This window comes from Gadus macrocephalus, chromosome 18, assembly GCF_031168955.1.
Source record: "Gadus macrocephalus chromosome 18, ASM3116895v1".
In the NCBI taxonomy this organism is placed as follows: Eukaryota; Metazoa; Chordata; class Actinopteri; order Gadiformes; family Gadidae; genus Gadus; species Gadus macrocephalus.
Window position 1 is genome coordinate 18,841,226 of NC_082399.1, and position 27,639 is coordinate 18,868,864.

The 27,639-nt window shown below is 43.2% G+C and overlaps 1 protein-coding gene across 1 annotated transcript in view; it reads right to left on the reverse strand.

Moving 5' to 3' along the window:
• The window catches only part of LOC132446482 (wings apart-like protein homolog), a 91,288-nt gene that overhangs the window by 26,760 nt on the left and 36,889 nt on the right, over positions 1-27,639 (reverse strand). Inside the window, exons 4-5 of the mRNA XM_060036797.1 lie at positions 27,221-27,606; positions 25,484-25,596 (exon numbers count right to left, since the gene is read on the reverse strand). Coding sequence (XP_059892780.1) covers positions 25,484-25,596; positions 27,221-27,606 — 499 coding nt within the window. The remainder of the gene's footprint in view (positions 1-25,483; positions 25,597-27,220; positions 27,607-27,639) is intronic.

Genomic DNA, 27,639 nt, shown 5'->3' on the forward strand with positions numbered 1-27,639 from the left:
TGGTTTACAATCTGTGTCCAGGACTTCAAGGACAGACAGTCCACTCTTCATGCGGTCTCCTTATTTGACATGGATGGCAGAGTAGGACCACTGAGTTATTTTAATCGTCATTTGGTATAGAGTGTTTTTTTATCACTGGGATAACAGCTCCTTGTAATAATACCTTACTTGTCCTGGACATTAACCACCATTAGTCATGGCTGATGATAATTAAAACTAGCGTTGACAACTTTGTCATATTTGTTGAAATTCTAATTACATTCAACAGCAATCAATCACAATAAACTCAGACAATAAAATAAAGAAATCCAGTATCCGTCCAATCATTGAACTTGGCCAAAAAATAACCAATGGGCTTGTCTGCCTACCTACTAGTGCTGACCTAGAAATCAGGTAATATTACACTTATAAAAAACGAAATACATTAGCACTGAACATTTAATTATTTACCGTAAGATCCGTCACCATCGTACTACTCAACGCATTTGCATTTGGTATGTTTTCCCCTCATGGTGCAGCCCTGCTCCCCATTCACCCAGCACGCATTTGGCATTAGCAAAGTCCTGCACAAGCCGAGGCATACCTATTGTTAGAGCTATTCACAAGTTTTTGGTTTAGAGGGAGGCCTGAACGTAGGGTGGCATGTTTTAGGATGGATACTTTCAAAATCTAGCTTACTTAGGCTGGTTTCTTTAAATTGCCTTCCCTCACTTTAGGTATACCTTGTTTAAATAAATATACATCACATATATACAAGCAAAATAAAAATACATTGGGCATCGTTGTTAGATACTTGTAAATGTTTAGAGATAAGAGAAGAGTGAAAAATATTGTGAAAGTAAATTCCAGTATTTTTTTAAGCATATCCTGACTAAGAGGTTAGGAAAATACCAACTTTGTTTTGTTACGTATAAATCCTAATTTGACCTGGAGGACTTTGCCAAGGTTGTGTTGGACATGAGAAGCACTTCATGTCGATACTGGTAGAACAACAATTAAACAATCACTTCCTTCTGAAGAACAATGACTTCAGTTGTGCTGCTGGGTGTTCCCTCTCTTCCTCTGTACGCTGGGTACAGGGGAGCGATGCCCAGTGTTCCTCATACCTCACCATGCACTCCGCACTCCGCACTGCGTTCATTCAGCCTTAGTCACTCAACTTTAAATTTGAACTTCGCAATATCCATTTCAGCATCAACTGCCGGGTGGGAGAAGTTTCTTATTCTTGAAAATGTACCATTACATCAGTTTCCTTCTATTGTACTTGGAATTTATATTTCCCCATTCACTTTTAATAATACAGTTATTATATATGCTTTGGCAATGTACATATATTTACAAGTTAAGTTATCAGTTTTATTTCCATGCCAATAAAGCTCTTTGACAGAGACAGGAGAACAGGAGAGAGGGAAACAGAGGGAATGGATAAGAGAACTGGAGAGAGGGATTTGACAAGAGAAAGAGAGACAGAATGGACAAGAGAAAGTGAGAGAGGGACTTGACAATAGACGGGGAGAGAGAGTGAAACAGAGGGAATGGAAAAGAACGGGAGGGAGACAGAGGAACTTGACGAGAGAGGGAGACGGATAGAATGGACAAAACAAAGTGAGAGAGAGGGACTTGACAAGAGAAGGGAGGGAGAGTGGAAGACGGAAGAAACCGACAAGAGGAAGTGAGAGAGGGAAAGAGGGGGGCTTGACAAAAGCAGGGGAGAGAGAGAGGCCATTGCTAAGAGCAAGTACCGTATTTTCCGCACTATAAGGCGCACCGGAGTATAAGCCGCAGCAGCTAAATTGAATGATGTGTACATATATAAGCCGCAATGGAGCCCGCCGCTTAAAGGTGGGGGGGGGCGCGGACCGGTCATAGAGCCCATAGAGTTAAAGTTGGTGGACTGTAACCTGTAAAATACAAAGATTTAGGAGGTCCCCTAGTGGCCGTTAGCTGTAAAAATCCATAGATTAGCCGCATCGTTATATAAGCCGCAGAAAAAATGGCAGAGAGAGGCAGACAGAATGGGAGAGAGGGAGACAGAGGGAATGGACAAGATAGGGAGACAGATGGAAAAGATGAAAGAATAATTTAAGGAGGGAAAGACAGACCGCTCAAAGGACGGGACGACAGACAAGCTGCGTTCACACCAAAAATCACATTTGTCGCCCTTTCGCGTTGTCAATGCTACGCGAAAGGGCGACGAGCTGGCTGTCGCCTCTGTCGTCAGTGTGTCAATGTTTGTATTAACCGATGTAAGTCGCTTTGGATAAAGTACAATGCTGCCACTGGTGGATTTGTATCAATTCACATCCCTCCCTGCTATTTTGTAGTTCACCAAAACACCCTTAAACAACTTGAGTGTCACATACTTATGCCACCCTACGCCACTAACAGTGCAAGCAGGCCAATGGTAACCAAGCGCGCATTCCTTCCTCCCTCCCTTGAAAAACCACCACGCGCCACTGGTACTGATTCATACGAAGGGCACCTTGTTGATACACTCTTCTGAAACTCTCAAATTTGCTCAGTTTGTCTTTAGTTATATATTATTATTAATGATTAATAATGTGTGAAGACACTGATTATGTTAATAATTTCTCACAATAATTATCAAAAATGACTTTAAAAAGGTGGGAAACAGATTATATCAATATTCTACACTTAATTTCTATTAATCTCAGCAACTGTTTACATTTTCAGATGATCACTACATTTCATAGATTTTTATTTTTTTTAATCCACTAGCCAGGGACAAACCCTTTTAACAAATGATTAACTATGTTTCACAATGTTTGAAAAAGTTATCAATTATGTAATGTTTAATAAAAATAAACTTACATATTTGTATATAAATCTATCACATTTTGAACTATTGACCAATCTGCTTCATTTTTATCAAAATGATATGTTACATTTCATGAACACTTTTGAATTGAACCATTTTTCCAAATTTTACAACATTTGATAGGAAACATCTCTGATATTCACTAACCAGTGACAAACCCTTTTAACAAATCATTAACTATGTAGCACCTTGTTTTAAAAAGTTAGCAATTATGTAATGGTTAAGAAAAATGAACTTACGTATTTTTCAATAAATCTATCACATTTTGAACAAAATGATATCTGTTACATTTCATGAACGCTCTGAACACTTTTGAATTGAACACAATCTTTCCAAATTTTGATTCAACCTTGCCACTGACAACATCTGGTATCTTACTTTGTGAGTGGGAAAACTGGCATTGCATGCTGTTCACCAGTTTAATGTAATCTGGTGTGTAACTTGCCACTGCAACTCTGAGTGAGTCTGGCAGATGTGCATCAGTGAGGCGGGTTCTGCGTTTGTTTTTGATGAAGTTCATGTCAAAAAATACTGATTCACAGAGATAGGTTGAACCAAACAGGCTGGCAACCGTCATAGCTGCTGTGCTTACACCACTGTACTTTTCTGTGTCAACAAGGCTCCAAAAGTTTGTGGCCATTTTGCAATGTTACAATTTCAATCTCCACCTGTCCAGCATCCAAGTTGAACGTTGCACTTAGTTGCTCAGCAATGTCTTATGTCCACGTTCATGAAAGGATTAGAGATGAATGAGACGCATGGCTCAAGCAGATCAAGTTCACAAAACCTATTCTCAAATGCTTGCCCAAATCCGTTTATGACTTGACAGTACTTTTCTGCAACTTTGTCCAATGTATCAGATGCAGAAGCATTGTCTTTCAGTACCGAATGCACCGAGGGAAAGTGCAGCATTCTTTTCCTCTTTAAATGCAGAGAAAATGTTCATCTTGGCTTTAAATGCATTTCAAGCACTAATCATATCAACAGCAGTCTTACATTTGCCTTGCAGCTCACAGTTCAAGTGGTTTAGGTTCCCAGTAATGTCCGTTAAAAATGTGAATTCAAGTTTCCACTCTGTGTCCTCTAGCAGCGAGACGGCTTCGCCTTTGGACTACATGAACTCTTTGATTTCACCCACAAGCGAGAAAAAATGAAGTAAAACTCGTCCTTTGCTCAGCCATCGGATTTCTGTGTGTAGCAGCAGGTCGCCATATTCTGCTGGCATCTCCTCCAATAGCACCTTGAATATCCTGAGCCGTTTCGCTTTGGAGCGGATGCTGTTGATGATTTTCACAACGGGAGTCATCACATGCTCAAAGTCGATCACTTTTGCAGATAAAGCCTGCTGGTGAATGATGCAGTGGTAATGCAGAAGTTTTGGGAACTCTGGGTCACCTTTACAGTGAGCGATGAAACCTGCATGTCGGTCGATCAAAGCAGGAGCCCCATCTGTAGTGACCGCTACCAGCTTTTCCATTGTTACCTTTTTCTTTATGAAAAACTCCTTCCCCTCGTTGTAAACATCAACTACCCTCGTAGTTGTCTTTAAGGGCAGTAGTGTCAGGAGTTCCTCTTTTGTGGAGAGAACTTCAAACACCATCCGGATAAAGACAGACAGCTGCGCTGTACAGCTGTTGTCCACAGACTCGTAACACAGGATGCTAAACCACCTGCACCTCGTCAGATCCCGGTTCAGCTGCTCGGCCAGGTTAGCTGACATAGCTGACTCCCGTCTAGTCATCGTCGATGCCCCCAGTTGGACATCGTAGAGACTGGAGATTAGATCGGTTCCATTTTTCTCGTCTTTAAGTACAGTGTTGGCAATTATCATCATTGCTTCTTTGAAAACTTCTCCGTCTGAAAAGGCCTTCTTGTCAGAAAATGTTTTGTGGGCGTTTGTCGCCGGCCTCCTGAAAAAAAAGACTGCTGCTTTCCCAAAGCTGCATTTAGCGCAGACTTTTTCTGCCCAGAACGCGCTTCCCGGTGGGTAGTTACCATGGTAGCTTTGGTGGGTAGCGAAGTGTCTCTCCAAATTGTGCCACGTTGCCGTCGCCACAGTTGCCCCGCAAATGAGACAAACGCAGGTTTCTTTCACAGTAGTAAAAAAGTACTCTTCCTCCCATTCACTGTGAAAATTTCTCTCTTTTTTCTGCCATGTTTTTGGGGTAAGAAGGCTCTCCATCTTCGCTGCTTCCCGCTCACCTTTGAACTAGAATAGGTCAGAGTTCGACTAAACCTATCGTAATGTATTATGCAAACATTAACATTTTTATTTTTAAGATCTTGTCATTTTCATATCTATCTAAATATGATAAGTGTGATTGCATATTTTTTTGGACGCAGCTCACTGGTGAGTTGTGCTTTTTTTAGAACAGTCCTGCGGGCCCCTCATATGGTCCTTGCGGGCGAAATGGTGGTCCCCTGGGTGGCTCATTATGAAAGACCAAAACACGGAGCGCTGAGATAGACCGACCCACAGACAGACTGATGGCTGGGGAGAGGCAGAGGGGATAGCTGGCTGAGGAGGGGAGCCGGTGGCTAGAGGAGCTGCCAGGAGAGCAGAGAGGGGCTAATAAGCCTAAAGAGGGAGTATATGAATATGAATTGCATTTTTATAAAGGACCAGGGTTGGAATTTCACGACAGCCACGACGGCCATCGTTTCCGCCAGGCTCAAGCGCGCTGATTTGGAATGTCTTTAGGTATCCCCTTGGGCCTTACTCTACCTGGCCCGCCCAGAGACGTTGGCCCCCCCGGCTATATGATAATGTTTACATATAGAGCTCCAGGACTCCCGTATGTTCTAGAATATTTACAGAACACGGCTAAAGGCTGTGTGCGCCTCGCCATTGCAATACAGCCACTGTAAACAGAGCGCATGGTACCGTAGCTGCAAGCTGCTCAGGGCCACACCCCCACCCTCCTCCTTGACCCGCCTCGCTCCTCCTCATTTGCATTATAGCTACAGACACCAAAACAGCGCATTTGGGGGAAGGTCAATGTGCGACTGGCTCGGAGTGGCCGTAACTCTGCACCACGGCTGAATTTCGGGAACGTCTTTGAATACGGTGTTAGTTGCCCACTAATACCTATATTAAAGAATACATAAAATAGCATGTCATGGGACCTTTAAAGATGTAGAGATAAGGACAAGTAAAACGTGTAAAAAAGAGGGAGTGCAGGTCGAATCAGGAGGTGGAAAGGAAAGCTGAACTAAGAATATACCTTTTTAACCATGTTTTAAAAGTGGATATTGTTGTGCTTTGGTGCATATGAAGCAGCAGGGTATTACAGAGTTTGGGGCTTGCCACACTGAAAGCCCTGTCACCCATGGAGCGAAGCCAGGATGAGGGGACTGCTAATAGACAGGCACTTGAGGAACGAAGGGTGCTGGTTTGCTGGTAAGGGGTAAAGCGATAGATAGGGTAGGGCCAGATCTTTTAGAGATTTATAGACAAGCAGAAGGATTTTATTTGGAATGCGGATGTGGACAGGGAGCCAATGCAACTATACTGTACCCCCCACTCTCAAGCTGGCTGCCATCACTCCCATCCTGAAAAAACCTGGTGCTGACCCAACTGACCTTAACCATTACCGGCCCATCTCCAATCTCCCTTTCATCTCCAAAACACTTGAAAGGGTGGTTGCCGCACAACTACAGTCCCACCTCGACACAAACAATCTCCACGAACCGTTCCAATCTGGCTTCCGTCCAAAACACAGCACTGAAACAGCCCTAGTCAAAATCACCAACGACCTCCTCCTTGCAGCCGACTCTGGATTACTCACCATTCTCATCCTCCTCGATCTCAGCGCAGCATTCAACACCATCTCCCACCCTCTGCTCCTGGACCGCCTGGCTGGCATTGGGATCACTGGTGCTGCACTCTCCTGGTTTACATCCTACCTCACCGGCCGTCAACAATTTGTTCAACTAAGCAACCACAAGTCTGGGTGTTCAGGTGTCTCACTGGGTGTCCCCCAGGGGTCAGTCTTGGGTCCACTCCTGTTCACCACTTACCTCCTCCCGCTGGGCACACTCCTCCGTCACCATGGGGTCCATTTTCACTGCTACGCTGACGACACACAGGTCTACATCTCCACCAAACCCACCGCTGCGATCCCCCCCACCTCCCTCATAACGTGCCTGGAAGAGATCCGGAGCTGGTTGAGCAGGAACTTCCTGAAACTCAATGGAAACAAGACCGAGGCCCTGCTCATCGGATCCAAATCCACCCTCACTAAATCACAACACACCCCAGCTCCACTCATAATCATCGATGGATTCCCAGTACCCTTCTCCTCCAAAGTCAAGAGCCTCGGCGTCATCCTGGACAACACCCTCTCATTCGCACCCCATATTCACAACATCACCCGGACTGCATTCTTCCACCTCCGCAACATCACCAGACTCCGCCCATCACTGACCCAATCCAGCACTGAAATCCTAGTTCACTCATTTGTCACATCACGCATAGACTACTGCAACGCCCTCCTCACCGGACTCCCCACCAAACTCATCAACAGACTGCAGATCATTCAGAACTCAGCCGCCCGGATCATCACCCGCACCAAATCATTTGACCACATCACCCCTGTCCTCATCCAACTTCACTGGCTCCCAGTACACTACCGCATCCAATACAAAACCCTACTCCTCACCTACAAAGCTCTCCACAACCTAGCCCCCAGTTACCTCTGCGACCTCCTCCAAGAATACACTCCCTCCCGCTCCCTCCGCTCAACCTCTGCTGGACTACTATGTATCCCCACATCAAGACTCACTACAATGGGTGCCCGGTCATTCAGCTGTTCAGCACCCAGACTCTGGAACTCCCTCCCCCCACACATAAAACAGTCAGACACCATTACAACCTTCAAGTTACAACTCAAAACTCACCTGTTCAAACTCGCACACAACGTCTAACTGATCACTGTTTTGATTGTTTGTTTGTTTTGTTTTGTCTTGTTTTTGTTTTTTTTATCTTTTATTTTGTGGCAACCCGGCCCAGGCCAATTAAGGAAATTGAGAGCACCTGAAGAACAAGTGGAGAAGCAGGGCTTAAATAGCCCGCTTCTCCACTCATTCAGGGCTCTCCCAGCCCTGGAGCTCCTGCAAGGAGAGACCGGTCCTCGTGGGTGACGGGTTTCCACCCACGAAGAAGGGGACCGTTGATTCCTCCCGAGGTTTAAGTTATTTGTGTTTTGAGAGACTTATGTTCTGTAAATTAAACATGCCTTTTTGTGGCTTTATCCAACGAAATGGTGTCCTGTTTGGGAGGAGTTGGTGCGCTCAACGTGGCGGGTTGCCACATATGGTGGAGGATGCGGGCAACTCGACCGAGCTACGGGCCATTTTGGGTGGGAACGCCCACCTCAAGCCACCCCCAAACCAGACCATCACGCAGCCGGAGCCGACGCAGCAGAGACGATGCCGCCAGAGACGATGCCGCCAGAGACGACGCGGCCCGAGACGAGGCCGCGGGAGACGAGGTCGCGGGAGACGAGGCCGCAAAACGAGCCACGCCGGCAGCAGAAGCAGCCATGCTGCGCACCGGGCCGCCGCCCCTCCGAAAGGCCACCCGAGGCTTCAGCAAAGGGTGGAGGAGTGTGGCAACCCGGCCCAGGCCAATTAAGGATATTGAGAGCACCTGAAGAACAAGTGGAGAAGCAGGGCTTAAATAGCCCGCTTCTCCACTCATTCAGGGCTCTCCCAGCCCTGGAGCTCCTGCAAGGAGAGACCGGTCCTCGTGGGTGACGGGTTTCCACCCACGAAGAAGGGGACCGTTGATTCCTCCCGAGGTTTAAGTTATTTGTGTTTTGAGAGACTTATGTTCTGTAAATTAAACATGCCTTTTTGTGGCTTTATCCAACGAAATGGTGTCCTGTTTGGGAGGAGTTGGTGCGCTCAACGTGGCGGGTTGCCACAATTTATTATGTTTATTTATTTTTTTATTTTTTTACACAATGTCTTGTTTTTTTAAACGATTTATGATGACTATATGCTCTGTAAGGTGACCTTGGGTGTCTTGAAAGGCGCCTCTAAATTAAATGTATTATTATTATTATTTAACTGTTGGGAGGATGGGAGCGTTGTCATCCCAGGGCCTGGTGAGGGTGAATAGCCTTGCAGAGTTTTGGACATACTGCAGCCTATTTAAGGTCTTAGTTAAGATGCCATACAGAAGAGCATTGCAATATTTGTGCCTTGACGTTATGAATGCATGAATAAATGTTTCTGCTGCAGATAAATTAAGGGAGGGCCGGAGTTTGTTAGATGGAAAAAAATATGTTTTGGTGATATTTTTGATGTGTGTATCAAATGAAAGAGTATAATTCAGTATTATGCCCAGATGTCTTACTTCAGCAGAGGTGGTAGTGAAATAGCTGGGGATAGATATCTGAAGATGTTCCAGTTTTTTTCAGAATGTTTGAGGTAGAAATCAGAAAAGCTTTTGTCTTATCTTGATTGAGTTTGAGGAAGTTTGTCATCCAGTTGTTAATGGCATTTAAGCAGCACACCAGCTTGGATAATGATAAAGTGTGTGCAGGCTTGGTGTGAATGTAAATCTGAGTGTCAACCACATAGCAATGGAAATTCAGCCCTTTCGTTTCCTATTAGACAGCAGAGAGGAAGGATGTAGATTATGAACAGAAGGACAAGGACTGAGCAAAGGGGGACATCATGTGGAGGGGTGACTCGGGAGATTTGAAGTCTTCAATCATTCAGGTATGATTGGAATCAGGACAGTGGAGCACCAGTGATACCAAGCAGAATTTCTAATCTGGTTAGTAGATGGCTGTGGCAAACAGTATCAAAGGCAGCTGTGAGGTCGAGGAGGATAAGAATGCCGACATGGCCTGTGTCAGCAGCTAACAGCAGGTTGTGGTTAGGGTTAGGGTTAACCCTAACCTTTACTACTTTAACCAGAGGGAGTGAGCTGGAAGCACTGTAACACAGTCCTGTCTGTCTGTCTGTCTGTCTCTCTGCCTGCCAGCCTGCGTGTGGAAGGGCGGGTACCTCAACCAGGTAGAACTTCAGCGTCCGCATAAAATTACTTCTCAAGAACAACAAACCAAAACAATGACCAAGAGGACTTCAGGCGTATATTAGCAGGTCAGTCGGACCCGTCACCTTGTTTCGCAGTAGCATGGAGCGATGGCATTGATAATTGTTATGGAAGGGGAAATAGGGAGAACGAAAGTGCCAAGGACAGCGAGAGAAAGGGAGCAATAGAGTGAGAGCCAAATGAAGATTGAGAAAGACGGAAAGAGAGCTGGAGAGAAAGTGTGGACCGTGGAGTGCTAACACACACTGCATCTCGCCCCCTGTATAAAAACTGGAACATGGCCTAGCCCATGAGGCTACTGTGGCAACGCCCATATCGTGTGGGTACTGCTAGAGAACTTCGGCATCAATATAGCAAAAAAAGATAATCATCTGATAAAAATTGATAGTGCTACATAGGGCTGCAGGATATATCTGCCATGCAAGATATATCGATATAATTTCCAAGGGGATACAAGATTTGACAATATCGTTTATATCGATATATGCGTTAAAATGGTCAGAGTCCGCCTCAAGCGTCTGTGTTTGCCTTGGAGACTGTGAGCGCGTCCCTCCCCCTCCCACTCTGTCCTTCCGAACGTGCCGTGTGCAAAGACGCCCCATTCCCGCCCCCGCCACCCCCTCCCAAACACAACAAGCATGGAGGATACCGGTAAAGAAAACGAGACGGCGCCGTGAGACAAAATTATTTCAAAGAGGGGAAACAACGGCTCCATAATATGGAAATGGTTCGGGTTTAAAAAAAACATGAGCAGCAGCTGCAGGTCATATGTATAGAGTGTAGGGCCCGACCGATTTATCGGCCTGCCGATTTAATCGGCCGATTATAGCCTTTTTGAAAATAATCGGCATCGGCCAAAAAGACGCAGATTACAACCGATTTTATTATTTATTTATTTTTAAATGTTATTGCGATTAGTATCCTGCAGATTGCGCTCCTACTCGCCTTGCTAACTAACAACTTTAGCTGGAGTAAAAAAGAGATTGAATTTTACCATACAACATGAAAGCACGCTCGCTCAGGCAGCTGCGCGCTCACCTCACCAATGTACACAAGACGCGTTGTTTGAGCATGTTGTGCCTGTTTTTCTTTAGGTCCCAGGCCATGTTCATTTGTTATACTGTAGACTCTAACGGTGAGACCATACTGCTCAGCACGCACGTGTTAGTCACTGCTCACGAGCGCAGCACATTGGGAGTTAGTTATTTATTTTACATTTTACATTACACTCATTTGACTGTAAATGTATTCTAAAACACTCAAAGGTTCTGCATTCAATTCACATATTCGTCAAAAGTGTTTAAAGTATATTTAAGGTATCAAAAACTACGTTTTATATGTTTTTTTTTTGTTTTTGTTTTTTTTTGTTTTTTTTAATCGGCCGATTAAATCGTAATCGTAATTTTTCTCTGAAAATAATCGGCATCGGCACTCAAAAATCTATATCGGTCGGGCCCTAATAGAGTGTAGCAAAACCATTGCGGCTAAAAGTGGAAGCACGACAAATCTGTTCCACCATTTACAGCAGCGGCACAAAGTGCAGTATGAGGAATGCGTAAAACTCTGTGGCTTGTGCTGCTGCATTACCGCCTGCAACAGCTTATTCTGCCCCGAAACCAGGGCCGGCGCTCGGCATAGGCAACCTAGGCGATCGCCTAGGACGGCAAATGTGTTGGGGGCGCCCTCTGGTGGCGCCCTTAATTAATTAATTAAAATATACGAAACAAGCGAAATTAAACCAAACATGTTCCCAAATGGAACGGAGAAGGGAGGGAGCATGGGATTAAAGTTTGGGCGCACTGAAACCCTCACTGTAGTACGCAGGACAATTCGTCAAAGCCATCTAACCCAATCTACAGAAAATATCGAGATATACATCGTATATCGCCATTCAGCCAAAAAATATCGGGATATCATATTTTGCCCATATCGAGCAGCCCTAGTGCTACAGACAGTCATCAGCTGTTCTCTATGGTGTCTGTGAACGAGACTGTAATGTAGATATGTCTGTGTCTCCTATGACTGGTATTAGAGTTGTGTCATATAACTCTTGTGGCCTGCGCCTCGGACATGGGGCAGGGGACAAAGCGCAGCGAATTGTAATTGACAAGCTCTTGGAGAATACAGACATCTTGTGCATGCAAGAAACATTTTTAGCGAAACAAGACCTAGATCAACTGAACACTGTTAATAGTGATTTCCATGGGGCAGGGGAGTCCACCACAGATCTAAGCACTGGAATACTGCGGGGCAGAATCCCTGGGGGAGTGGCCATACTTTGGCATAAGAAATACGACCCACTGATCAGTGTGATTAGGCTTGAGGTAGACTGGGGTATTGCCATCAAAGTTGTACATAATGGCAAAGCTTTTGTTATTTTAAACGTTTATACTCCATATGAGTGCTACAAAAATGAGGATGAATATATTAACAGGCTTGGTTTTATACGTTTGTTTATTAAAGAAAATGCATGTACATGTATATTTCTTGTAGGAGACATGAATGCTGATATCTCCGACAAGAAATCTCTGTTTGGCCAACACTTAGTGCAGTTTTGTGAAGACACCAAGCTGGTTCTCTCCAGCAAAGTACTTTTGCCTGTAGATAGCTACACATATATAAGTGAAGCATGGCATACAACATCCTGGCTGGATCACTGTGTATGTACAGATGATGCTCATGACTGTCTCGAGAAAATTGATATAATGTATGGGATGGCTACAACTGATCACATACCTGTCTCATTGATGTTAAATGTTGAAAGTTTACCTGAATTGTCCAGCTATGATAACGAACCAATAGGGAAACTAAATTGGGCAAAAATGACAGAAAAGGACCTCTGGCATTACAAGTCATTGACTGATAAGGGTTTAAGTTATGTTGATATCCCATCTGATGCTTTCCAATGTGATAACATTAACTGTAAGAACCAGAATCATAGCAAAGATCTGTGTATAATATATGAGAAGATTGTGAACTGTCTTATCCGTAGTGGTAAGCTTTTTTGCAATAATAGCTGTAAACAACATAACGTCAGACCAGGATGGAATGAATATGTGTCTGAACTCCATGCAGAGGCCAAAGAAGCTTTTAAAACCTGGGTGTTATCAGGGAAAGCTAGACATGGGCCTGAATGTGAGCGTAAGAAACAGGCAAATGCAAGATTCAAGTATGCTGTACGCTTTATTAAAAGAAATGAGCAGGCTATGAGGGCTAACTCCATGGCCAAAAAGCTTCAGCAGAATAATGCCAATGATTTCTGGAAAGAAGTTAAGGTTATTAATAACAGTAAGGTGCCCTTGCCGTCTAGTATTGCTGGGATCACTGGATCTGAAAATATTGCAGAACTCTGGAGAAAACATTATAGTGACATTTTTAATTGTGTTAAGAGTGGGGAATTTAATGCTGGAAAAGTTCTTATTAATGATAGGGTGATTATTAGACCTGATGAGGTGTGCTATGCCATTGAGAAGCTGACTATGAACAAAGCATGTGGTCTCGACCAGATAACAGCAGAACATCTAAAACATGCTTGTGGTAGAATACCCGTCTTGCTTGCTATGTGTTTTACTGGTTTGTTAATGCATGGCATACTTCCTGACTATGTTGTCTGTATTGTTAGTGCCTGTGATCAAAGTCAAAACTGGGAAAATCTCTAGCATAGAAAACTACAGGCCAATTGCTCTGGCTAGCATACTGTCTAAAGTTTTAGAAATAATTATTTTAGATAGGCTTAGTGAGTATGTGGAAACCACTGACAACCAGTTTGGTTTTAAAAGTAAACTTGGAACAGATCATTGTATATATGCACTTAAAGAAGTCGTAAGTAAATACAGACGACAGAACTCTACCATGTTTATGTGCTTCTTAGATGCATCAAAAGCATTTGATAGGATTAATCATGGTAAATTGTTTGTCAAACTCCAAGAGCGAGGGGTTCCACCTTACCTGATAAGGATTTTAAATTTCTGGTACACACAACAAACCATGCAAATTAGATGGGGCAGTAGTTTATCTGCACCCTTTCAAGTCACTAATGGGGTGAGACAGGGTGGCATTTTATCACCTGTCTTCTTCAATGTTTACATGGATGATCTTTCAAAGAAGCTTAAAGAGTGTAAGACTGGATGTATGGTGGGAGAGAGTCTTATCAACCACCTCATATACGCTGATGATTTGGTCATCATGTCTCCATATAGTGCTGGGCTACAGCAACTGCTTAAAGTGTGCTCTAGCTACGGAGTGCAATATGACATTAAGTTCAATCCTAAGAAGAGCGTTATTATGATTGCTAAAACTAAGGAGGATCAGAATCAAAAGTTTCCTTTATTCCTCATGTCTGATCGTTCTCTAGAGGTGGTTAAGAAGGTAAGGTATTTAGGTCACATCATCACTGATGATCTGTGTGATGATGATGATGTCCAGCGCCAGTACTGTAAGCTTTATGCACAGGCCAATATGTTGGCACGCAAATTCCATATGTGCACAGAAGATGTTAAAGTAAGTCTTTTCAGAGCCTACTGTACTCCATTTTACACAGCTCAGCTCTGGTGTAAATATAGAACAGCAAAATTGAAGAAACTACAGGTAGCGTATAATGATGCATTTAGGATCCTCATTAAGCTTCCAAGATGGACAAGTGCTAGCTCTTTGTTTGTGACTAGTAATGTCCCCACCTTTCATGCTGTATTAAGGAATTTTATGTACAAATTTATGTGTCGACTTCTAGAGTCAAAAAACAAACTAATAATTGCACTCACTGACACTAAACAGAGTGATACAAGGTACTCCTCTGGGTTGTGGAAACATTGGAATCGATGCTTAGATGTATTTTAATCTGTGTGACCTCGTATTTGTATTGTCATGTAATTTGTATTCTTGTCTTGTAAATGGAACTTCGAGTCCGGAATAAAGTATTAATTCATTCTACCTTTAACTCTCTTCTTCACCCGCCACCACGAGCTCCTACTACTTCATTGGGCGCTGATGACTTTGCAACTTTCTATTCTGAGAAAATGACTACTAAATTCTGTAAACCAACAGAAGAGAATCTAGTCCAACGTGGAACGTTCATTTACAAAGTTTGTCCAAAAAAGCAGAGCAACCACATGTGCCTTAGACCCTATTCCATCCAATATTCTTAAGTCCATTACATCTGCTATCCTACCTGAATTCACACATATTATCAACTCCTCACTCACGACAGGACAAGTTCAATTGTCATTTAAAGAAGTTAGGGTCACACCATTGCTCAAGAAGACCACACTCGACCCAGCTGAAGCAAATAACTGTAGACCCTCACTGCTTCCCTTCATGTCAAAGGTTCTTGAGAAAGTGGTGTTTAAGCAAATGAATGACTTCTTATCTCAGAACAGTTGGTTGGAACCAAAGCAATCTGGTTTTAAATGTGGCCACTCAACTGAAACTGCTGTCCTGTCAGTAACTGAGGCACTAAAAGGGGCTAAGGCCTCCGGTCAGTCATCGTTTTTACTCGATTTGTCGGCAGCATTTTACACACACATAGCATCCTTCTGTCCACTCTAGCAAGAATAGGAATTTCTGGTCTTGCCCGGAAATGGTTCAAATCATACCTGGATGGAAGGACTTTCAGCGTCTCATGGCAAGGGCAGCGGTCAAAGACTCACAAGTTTATAGTTGATGACTTGTGTACCCCAGGGGTCAGTTCTCAGCCCCCTTCTTTCTCCATTTATATCACCTCAGCAGTAGGGGTGTAACGGTACACAAAAATCTCGGTTTGGTACGTACATCGGTTTTGAGGTCACGGTTCGGTTCATTTTCGGGACAGTAAGAAATCAAAATGCTAAATATAAATGTGCTAGTTGTTCATAACACACTTTTGTGCTTTTTACAATAGGAACATTAGACAATACAAAGCTAGAATTCTGCTGAAGTCTGTTTTTTTAAACATATATTATCTAATGTTCAAGTTGTTGCTCAGATTAAATAACATGAATAAGGCGCAGACTGTTTCTTTAAAAACAAATCTTTTCTCAATCTAATGTGCAACAATGAACAATTGCAACACTAAACAGTTTCAAGTTGTTGCTCAGATTAACTTTTACTCCCCCCCCCCTCAGTTTATCCACATTATCTACAGGATAATAATACCCAAAATTTGAGTGCACATACGATGTACCGTACATGTCACTCCCGTATACCACAATGCAATGCGGTCGTGTTTTTCCGGAGGAGAAGAAGCTGGATAAACGCGAAAACGAATAAATTGAATGATCGAGTCTCCGGCTTTCGTTTAGAAATTTCAACAATTTATTTGGGATTTAACATAGAATATTTAACATTCAAAATTAATTTAAAAAAAAACTTGAACAAGGAAATGTAACATTCAACATCCATACATCCTCCAGCTTTCGTCATGAGTGCCCGGTTTGTTTACATGATGTGGGCGCATCCGTCACACAAATACCCGGCACATTTACTGATGCAAATGACGTTTAGAAATGTTCAGTGTAGTGTCCGAATTCTCGTTTGTTCGTTCCCTAAATAGTGCACTATATCATGAACACTATATAGGGAATAGTGAGTAAGTCAATAGGGAACGATTTCGAACACAGCTACGGTGTGCGCAACTGTGCAACTGCGGCCGCAGCATGTTCCACACATACGGTCCTCTACTTCAGTGATTCCCAACCGGGGGGGCCCTCAGTTGATTTTAAGGGGTGTAATATTCAGAATTTCAGATTTTTTTTTTTCTTCATCTTATTTACCGGATGGCATGTCATTTCTGTCTCTACATAGTCGCACGTTTACAATTCTCCTGGTCTCTATCACGGCGCACAGCGGAGTTCCGCCCTGATGCACACACACACACACACAGACACTTGCGCACACACACACACAGACACACACACACACACACACACACACACAGGTGTGTGTGTGTGTCCGTCTGCCCCGATAGAAAAGTTTAAAACTAAAGGAACTAGAATGGCTGATTTCTTGTACATTCTACGTTTAAATAAAGTAAAAAAAAAAAAATAAATTAAAAAAAATATATATCGCAAGAATATGGGCGCGTGTAACCTGAACATCCCTCCCGCTGAAACACAGTGGTAACCTAGCAACATAAACAAAGAGTTGATGAAGAAATGGCGAAGCGTCAGCAGGGCTCCAGAGTGCGACCAATTTGTTCGCACATGCGACCAAAATATTTAATAGTGCGAAAGCGCAGCATCTCTCTATGGTCGCCTGATTTGTTGTCACCCATGGTTGTCACCAATAAGAGACAGAGCTGGGGGCGTTTCTTTGCCTCTGATTGGCTGTCGTCTTTTTCACTGCTCTAAGTGTGAGTTGAAAAAATGCCATCGACCTGAGCAGGCTGAGCGCCAGAGTTGCCTAAATGAAACAGAAAAGAAAATGAACACGACAAAACGAGTGAAAATGAAGAGAGGTATAAACATTGAAAGCTTTTTTATTAAGAAATCCACCCAAGACACGGAGACCCCGGCGACGTTCCCTGGGAAGATGCCAACTGGCCCCGGTCCTTCGGCGATAACATTAGATTCGGAATCAGAGGAGACAACCGAGTCAGAGATTGAGCCTGGCCTCGAGACTCAAATTAAAAAGCCCAAAATGTACTCTTTCAGACATGACTGGTTGACACAATTTCCCTGAAGTTGTGTCAAGGCTGAGATACGACAAAGGACGGAATACAATGCACTGCATTTACTGTCGGGAGTGCGGTCAGAATATGGCCGGTAATAGTAGGCGAGGCAACGTTGTTTCGTATCGAAACGTTAAAAAATGTCTAGAAAGCATACAATATGCCGTGACAAATGTGTGGATGAAGTGGCCCCTCTCCTAGCTGCATTTCAGAGGCAGGCAGTAGTAATCAGGTCCTCGGAGGAATCCGAAATTATCATAAAATGTAATGTTGCATACAACATTGCAAAGGAGGAAATGCCGTTCACGAAATTTAAGTCAGAGATTATTTTGATGAAGAAAAATGGATTAAACGTCAACCCGACCTACAGCAATGATACGGCATGTGCCCAATTTATTGGTGTAATAGGAGATACATTAAAGAAGAAGACGGCTGCGGACGTTGGTAAACTGCGGTCAAGTGAGCCGCCATTCGTTAATCCGCGGTTAAAGGCACCCAGTGCAACTTTATGTAAACATTCAATGAAAAATAAACATTCAATTTCTAGTCTTTTTTACACGTAGTAAGTTTCAATAACTCCATACCATTACATATCGACATTCAAGGAGCAAAGATGAGACGTCGTTGTGTGGTAAGAACTGATAGAAAATCGTAAACAACAACAATCGCCGGTGGGGAGAAGCCATTTTTCCATTGACTGGAAGCCTGCTTTATTTATTGTAGGTTACAAAAAATAAAGAAAATGGCGGCATTGTTGTTGTTATCGATTTTGTATCAGTTCTCACCACACAACGACGTCTCATCTTTGCTGCTTAAATGTCGGTATGTAATGGTATGGAGTTATTGAAACTTACTACGTGTAAAAAAGACTAGAAATTGAATGTTTATTTTTAAGCCTCGAAAGTTGCACTGGGTGCCTTTAAGCCAGCTGTCTGTCACACAGAATCTTCGAGCGCCTTTACTCTAAACAGCCTTTGGGTGGTATCTCGCAACGTTTTCAAAATAAAACCCTTCACCTTCGTGTCTAGATACATAGAAATGTCTTACGGCGGCGTCTAGAACGTCCGCACTTGCGGCCATCCTGCCAGTCAGCTGCACACCCATAACATTGTGTTGGTAGTGGTACATGTACTTTTTAAATAACCATAACTTGCTACATTTTCAACCGGTTTACCAACGGTTTGGTTTCTTACAAACGTTAACGCGTTTATAATATTGTACCTATTTTAGAACATTACATTTTTTTAGAATCTAACATAATTGTTCATCAGTATCAAGTATGCAGTGGCGTAACTACATCTCTGACGTTTATAACAAAACAAACAGTTTGAAAATTTAGCAAGTTATGGTTATTTAAAAAGTACATGTACCACTACCAACAGCAGCTGACTGTGGCAAGTTGGCCGCCAGTGCGGACGTTCGACTCCATTGGCCAGCAGAATATGCATATGTGAGTTTTTTTAAATGACATTTTCTCAAAATTCGGTCTATAGCTCACTTCAAAGTGCTGACATAATGCAATTTGCAAAGGCCAAAATATGCATATGCGAGTTTTTTTTCAAAAGACATTTTCTCAAATTCTATACAGTAAAATCACATGGTTCCTTGTGTACAAGTAGTCTGTACAACAGTTAGTATGTTCATATCAGTCAGTGCCTGAACTTATGTGAAATTCGGTCAATAGCTCACTTCAAAGTGCTGACATAATGCAATTAGCAAAGGCGAAAATATGCATAGGCTATGTGAGGTTTTTTTATATAAATATATAATTGGGCTTAAAATAAAGTATTTCTCTACACCTTATTGTTGTTAAAAAATCATTCACATTATATGAAAGTTATGGAAAGCTATAAAAAGGTGACCTTTTGGCGTTAAAGGCGACGCAATGAAAAATTTGGGTGCACCTAAATTTTCTGCTGGTGCACCTAAAAAAAATAAGTTAGGCGTACCAGTGCAACCAATGCAAAATGTTAGTCTGGAGCCCTGGTCAGGTAGAAGAGAAAGCTGAATCTCTAAAAAAGAAAAAGAGGGGGTACCAAGAAAGTTACATTGAGTTTGGCTTCATAGAAGCAATGGACAAAATTAGAGCAGAATGCATCTTTTGCAGTGAGAAACTGGCAAATGAAAGTTTGAAACCCTGCAAGCTGAAGCGACACCAGACAACTAAACACCCCGAGACGGTGGGTAAACCAAAAGAGTTTTTCCTCAGAAAAAGGGAACTAGTCGTCACAAACAGGCCCCAAAACATTAAGGACAGTTTTGCCAAAGCAGGAAGCGACCAGAAGCAGGCAACGGTTGCATCTTTGGAGTGCTCTCTCCTTATTGCGCAAGCCAAAAAGCCACACAACATTGGGGAAACACTGATTAAACCTGCTTGCATTAAAATGGCTGAAATACTATGTGGACCGCAGGTGGCTAACAAATTTAAGACTGTACCACTGTCCAACAACACAGTGAAAGACAGAATCGACAGAATGGCAGGAAACGTGGAGAACACACTCGTTGAAAAAAATCAAGACAGGCCCGTTTTCTATCCAGCTGGATGAAACTACCACTGTGGCAGAGGAGGCAATTCTCATTGTATGTGTACAATACATTGAGGAAACAGAGCTGAAACAAGACATTATGTCTGTTAATCTCACAGCCACCACAAGAGGAGAGGACATTTTCAGTGTAGTTGATGCGTACTTCACAGAGCACAATATTCCCTATAAGAATTTAGTTGCATGCTGCCGCAATGATGGGAAAAAACAAGGGCTTCAACAGCCATTTGAAGGAGAAGACGCCCCACTGCTTAGTGTTTCACTGCATGATACAGACACGCACTGGCAGGCAAACACCTCTGTGAAGACCTGAACGTAACATTAAAGACTGTGGTAAAAATAGTCAACTTTATTAAAGCGCGCCCGCTCAACAAATGGATCTTTGCGCAGCTGTGCGAGGATGAGGCGCACCAGACACTCCTCCTTCATACTGAAGTGCGCTGGCTGTGAGTATTGGTGCGTTTCATGGAACTTAAAAACCAAATAAGGGATTTTTTAACTGTTCATAACCAGAAACTATCTGAAGAAATGACAGATGAGTTTCTTATTAAGACTTCTTATCTGGCGGATAAGAATAAAAAAAGTACAGAGTACAGAATAAAAAAAATGGCAACGGGAGACCTGCAACAGTTTCCCTTGCTACAACAACAGTCAAGGGGGAAGTTACCTGATGCTTTGGCCAGACAGTTCACCCGCCACATGGAGGAGCTTCAGGAGGAGATGCACTCGCGTTTCTCGGATGTAAATGAACATGTCTCAAAAGACGCATGGGTGATGGACCCATTTCTCGCAAAAGAAGAAGATGTCGAGCATCTCTAGGCTGAGGATGAGCTTATGGATATAAAGTCCAATTCTCTCTGTAAGCGGTTCTATGCTGAACATGGATACAAGCGGTTTTGGCTTGTGAAAGGACCAAGAGTGGCTCCGAGACTTGCTCATCATGCGACCACCAGAATCATCTTGCCATTTGCCACAACATACCCGTCAGAGACTGCTTTCAGCGCTCTGGTCACCATCAAAACAAAGGCACGCAACAGGCTTGATGTGCACAGTGACTTTCGTTTGGCTGTTACCAAAGTCACACCAGACATCCCATCACTGGCTCAGGAAATACAGTCTCAGAGCTCTCATTAAAAGACAGGCTGCCTGGACTCTCAAGGTGTGTGTGTGTGTGTATACGACAGTGAAATTAAAAGGCGACCAAAAATAGAGAAAAATATGTTCCTAAAAGTGTAAGTTCTCAAGTTTATTTAAATAGTGCCAAATCATAACAAGTTCTGAAGTGCTGAAGTTTATAATATTGCAATTTTACACAGGTTTCGTCATTGTTCCATGCCGCCATGTTTCATGATCGATGTTCTTTTTTATGTTAGCAGTGATTATATTGAAATAAAAAGAAGATACATGCCCTTAGTGTTTTGTAAGTTCCTTTAGATTTTTTTGTAATGGGGGGGGGGGGGGGGGGGGGTCGCCAAAGTTTACAATAGTAAAAATGTGGGTCCCTCAAGAAAATGGTTCGGAACCACTGCTCTACTTAAAATGTCCGTATGGAAACTTGTTCGGTACGCCTCCGTACCAAACCGAGCACCCCGTACCGAAACGGTTCAATACAAATACATGTATCGTTACACCCCTACTCAATAGGCAAGATAATTACTTCCAATGGGTTCAGTTATCAATGCTATGCAGACGATACCCAATTGTATCCGTCTTTCCCCCCAGAAGATTCCACAATCCCCAGGATTTCTGCTTGTCTGCATGACATTTCGGTATGGATGAAAAATCGACACCTGCAGCTAAACCTAGAAAAAATTAGTGGCTGATATTCCAAGCCAAACATTACCCATCAGAATAATGTCCAGTGACTTATTCTCTCTTATCCCAACTGGTACGGCACGGAACTTAAGTGCAATAGTAGACAATGGACTATCCTCCTCTGATCATATTTCTGCAATCACCAAGTCATGCAGATTCACACTTTACAATATTAGGAAGATCAGACCTTACCGTACACAATACTCAACTCAACTCCTCGTCCAAACTATGGTCTTGTTTAAACTAGACCATTGTATCTCCGCTCTAATTGGTCTCCCTGCATGATCTATCAAGCCATTGCAGATGATCCAGTACACAGCAGCCCACCTTCTTTTCTAGAGCCTAAGAGGGCACATGTTACACGTCTGTTGGTATCACTACACTGGCTCCCCATTGAAGCAAAAATCAAATGTAAAATCCTGACTTTGGCCCATAGGGTTCTTACTGGTTCAGCACCCTCGTACCTCTTAATTTAATCCAGCCATATATCCCCTCTAGACCTCTGCGTTCATCAAATTAGCGAACTGCTCTCGTTCCAACTGCCTCAATGTTGGAACAAGATGCCAAATATCATTTGCTCTGCCAACAGTCTGGACTCTATTAAAAAACATCTGAAAACCCTTCTGTTCTCCCAGCACTATCCTGTCTCTCCCAGCACTTTCCTGTTTAAAACTGAGGCCGCTACATGCAGTGAAGCTACCTCAGGACTCATCAAGCAGAGTGGTCCCTTCCCACAGCTATGGTTTCTATAATGAGCTCAACCGCCTGCCCCATTCAGCCCAAAGACGGGCCGAGTCCGGCCCAGAGACAGGTTATTTCAGGGAGAGTATGAGATTGTATAAGCTAATAAAAAGCTGTGATGAATGGTATGAGATGATTTTTTTCTATAATTCAAGTAGGAGAGACAAAGGGAAAGTCAGAGAAAATCAAAAGAGGATAAGGAAGGTGGAGAGGGTGAGCAGAAAAGTGAGAATGGGAGGAGGAGGAAAGGGAGAGGCGGAGGAAAGGGCAAGAGAAGATGAGAGAGAGGAAGGATAGACTAAGAGGGTGAGAGGAGATGAGGACACTAGGGAGGGTGAGGAGGCATAGGGTAGACAGAGGGTGAGGAGGAGGAGGAGGAGCATGGTGGGATGCTTTCGGCAGTACGGGCAACACGCCCAGACCGGAGCCCACTAAAACTCTCTGCCGGAGTCTGCAACGCCTCCACACCAAGGACATTAACTTAATAGTCTTAATCCCAAAGGCTGGGAGAGGATAGAGGAACAGGGAGAAAGGAGAGACTAAGAGTGAGGGAGAGATAAAGAGAGCAGTCCTCGGTCTCTGTTAAAAAGGTTTTGATAGTGTTGGGGTTAGTCTTTATAAAATGGAGAATAGGTAACCAGAGGAATCCAATCAACGGGAACATTACAGGCTATAGCCCCGCAGACTATATGGCCTATTACAGCATTTACATGCTAACCCTAGCCCTAAAAATTAACGGTTATTATTGCCAAGTAAGTGGCATCTCGATAAGTAAAATCCCATTAGTCAAATTCAAATTACATTCAATCAACCATGTGACTTATGGAATAAACCCTGATTATATCTGCCAGGTGAACTTGTCTACATCCCATGTTTTGTTTCAAGTAGATGTTTGTTCTGTTTACATGTTAATTTTCAATGTTCTTTTTTTTCTGGACATATTCTCCTGTTGACTTGACTAGATATACATAGGAGCGTATGAATGTTATGACCCATTGTTAAGGATATTGTTTCTAAGTTGAAGTAATTGCTGTAGAAGGTTATCTGAAGAAAATTACAAATAAAAAATAAGTAGCAAAACATCATCTTATGGTGCATTTGTACCGGCGGGTGCGGGTCGGTTAGGTGCGGCTTGGTGGAGTAGTGAAGGTGCGGTTCGGAGCAGCTCAGTTACGGCTCGCGTTCCCACCGCCGACTTTCCCCTTTGGGTAGGGCAGGGTTAAAGCCGGATGGCGATAGCCTCAGCAGCTACGTTAGCATCGTGACCTCATAGCAGCCCGACAGTGTAGCCTGCTAATAAATCCCAGGAACAAGACGACAGCGACACAATGACAGCTCCACAGTGAACTCTTCCCATCAGGGAGTTTAATTTACATCTGGGGATCTGGGGAACATTTCCACCTCTCTAAATGCCAGAAAAATATTAGTATGTTATTGACTTTTCATTTTGCTCGGAAATCATCGCTTGCGGTTATATTAATTATTATTGCATAATATTATATAGATAGAGATCCGGGAGTCCGCAAATGGCAACAATCACTTTTCCTCCATGCTGTGGTTCACTCTGACTCTGCTCATTGTCAATGGGCAGCAGCTCATATACATTAAAGCTAAAGACACCTGAAACGGCACATTCTTAAGGGATTGAAACAGAGGCCAATAGCGGTAGGCAAGATTTTTTTTCCTAAAAGCCATTTCCAGCAAACAGCTTCAAAAACATATTTCCTGTAACTCATACTATGTTTACTAGTTGGTAAAACACTATAATATGTCTCCTTTAAGTCAAATGTAATGCTGAGCAAAGAGACCACAGCCACCACCAGTACCTAAGCCTCAATACAGAAGTTTGCCCACCTGGGAGCTGTCCTGTACCACCTCACTGAGAACGGTAGGGAAAGACACAGAGAAGCATCGAGCATTTAGTCATTTTATCAGACGCTCTAAAGAGCAGGCACTTCAGCAAACCATCCTGTTTTGGGGAGACTGGCAAAAACAAAGGATCTTCATCCCGTCTTCACCCAATAACAGTCTTTCCAGTGAGATAATGGCATAGATTACCAGATAGGTTATTGTCGAGGATACCAAAAGACATAGCCATGTTTAAAGCAACAAAGAAAATTACAGCATTGGGGATTCACCGGCTCTTAAAACCAAAAGGTGACTTAAAGAGGTCATTCAGATGCAGGTCATGAGCACTGGTGCTCCCCATTGCCCATGAATGAATGACAAGTGTTGAAAACTAATTTTTCAACTGAGAGACGAAACACCCAAGCTCGAAAAACTTAAAAAAAAAAAATGCAGTATCCGTGCAATATATTATTGCAATATATTAGTACAGGAACAGTTCACAAAATTCACAGGTCGGTTCATATCAGTGTGACGGTTCGGAACGGTACGTTTTTAGTAAAGCAGAAGAGAGGTAGGGGTTTGGCGTGTCAGTGTGCGTGCGTGTGTGCGTGGCTGTGACACTTTCCTACAGTTTGGGAAAATGGCTAAAACGAAGAGCCACGATGGCGTACTAGACTATGCTGATTAGTTCTGCTGTAAAGAGCAAGTGAACCAACCATCCAACTTGGACTCCAAACTTATTTCAAAAACGACAGTGAAGGTGTCGTTATTTAATGTGACCTGATAGGAGTTGAGGTTAAAGATGAAAATAAAGTGATTTTGATTTTGCAGTCCCAACTACATATTTTAGTCCAGACATTAGATTCAGACTTAAACATCTGATCCAGACGATGGAGGGGGAATAAAGTACATTTGAGTTGGTGAGCCATGTTCTTGAAGAGGGGGATCATGGCACTGGGATGGACTGAGAGGACGAGGCTCCTGACCTTCTTGAAGATGCGTCGGTGGCTCTCCTGGTTCTTGTCAGCCTGCTTGCTGCTGGCTGGCCTCCTTGGGGAGAGCAGGGCCTGGGCCACCCTGAGGCTCTCTGCCAGGGAGTCTGACAACACACGGAACATGAGGTCAGAATGTACTCAGCAATACACACAAGACCAGACCAAAAAAAGTAGCTTCCAATTAAAGGGTAATGCCGGAGTAAAATGGATATGGGATATGATTGTATGATAACGAGTTGAAACTTTCATTTTGGAGCATAAAAACCGCATATAGACGCTTTCTTCAGTTGGCTGTTTTTAGCTGATTCTATCAAAGCGCTACAAACTTGGAACGAAGGGGGCAGTGGTTATGGTAAAAACTAAATCGCTATTTTAAACCACTTAAAAGGCTAGAAGTAGCCCTGTCGACACCATTTTGTTTTTAAGACTCGATAAGTAGATTGCCGAACACAGAGCTTGCGTGTTGCTGGCGAATGTCACAATCTCTGTGTTCGTCAATCTACCTATCGAGTCTTGAAAACAAAATGGCGTCGACGGGTGATCTACTGATGGTATTGTGTGTATAAAATGTCATTTTTAATAAACAATCTGTACGCTTACAAAGTTCTCAATGCCTTGTTTTATATGTTAAGACCCTTATTATACTACCAAAGAAGTGTCGGGCTACTTTTAGCCATTTAAGTGGTTTAAAATAGCGATTTAGTTTTTACCATAACCACTGCCCCCATTGTTCCAAGCTTATAGCGTTTTGATAGAATCTGCTAAAAACAGCCAACTGAAGAAAGCGCCCATGTGCGTTTTTTGTGTTCCAAAACGAACGTTTCAACTCTTTATCACACAAAACATATCCCAAATCCATTTTACACCGGAATTACCCTTTAAGAGTTGAAACATGGCGTTGATTGCTAAAAAGGGTACTACTTCGCCTATATGGACATTTTTGGGATTTAGACCTGATGAGTGGACAGCCAAGGGACACAACTGAAGCTGCAAGATCTGCTAATGTGTGATCCGCGCAAAAGATGGGCAGACGACCAATCTTCATGACCACTTGTGCGCCACGCAGAAGTTAATAGAAATGATGATAAACAAACTATCACAGGGCATAGAGCAGGATTATGAACGTTTACAAGGTCTCATGTCAATTTACAATAGGCAAAAATGTGTTAGCGTTGGCCGACTAATCTTTTTAAATTAGGGTATTGATGCTGCGCACCTTCTATTTGCAACATAATTTGTTAGATAGATATAAAACCATTTAATTTAACATAGACACAAACAAGATATTTTCTTTTTTAAATAAATATTTGGAAAGAAAATACTTTGGTGGCTCTCCATCGTGATGTCGGTCGTCCATCGGCAAAACCCTAATGGGCATCTTAAATGGGGCTTAACAGTAAGTTTATTAAAAATGAGTGAGGGAAGCAGCTCCCTTCCTCAACATGGACAATGTTTAGTGGAAAGGTGGTATAAATAGACATTTGTGTATACTGGTAATTGTGAGTACATGGCATTACACTAGTTTGTAATGGAATGTCGGTTCTTCAACTTGGTGCTCATGGAAGTCTGTTAAGCACAAAGTGTGTTTGTATGCACACACTGAATGGACTGGCCAACCTCCACCGTGAAACGCCATCACATACCTCTGAAGCCCACTCTGAATCAACAGAGTTAACATCAGCTCAGCCTCCCGGCCCCTCAGCACTGTACAAGGGTGTTGGTACTAACCTGTTCCCATACTTCTGTCTGGCCGCCGGGTCTCTGTGGTTTTCTTCTCCTTAGCCTCCAGTTCCTCCAGGGCCCTCCATCTGTCAAAGGGGTCAGGCGGGCTGTCCACGGGTGTTTCCATGGAGACCGGGGACTCCACCATGTCCAACTCCATGACGCTCTTGGCCTTCTTCCTCCTCTTGGAGAGCATGGCGTGCTCGCCAGGGTCCTCATCATGCTCGCTGTCGCTGTTGCTCATGTCGTCGAAGCCAAAGTATTTAATCTTGTAATTGGAGCTGCCCGCTGGTTGGTCGCTGTGGTCGGCTCCCTGCTGGACGTCGGGGTCGTCAAACCCAAACAGGTCCTTCTTGGCGTCCTTCTTCACTTTGCTCTGGGCAGGCCTCACCCTGAGGAGGAATAAACGGGTCAATACAAGATGG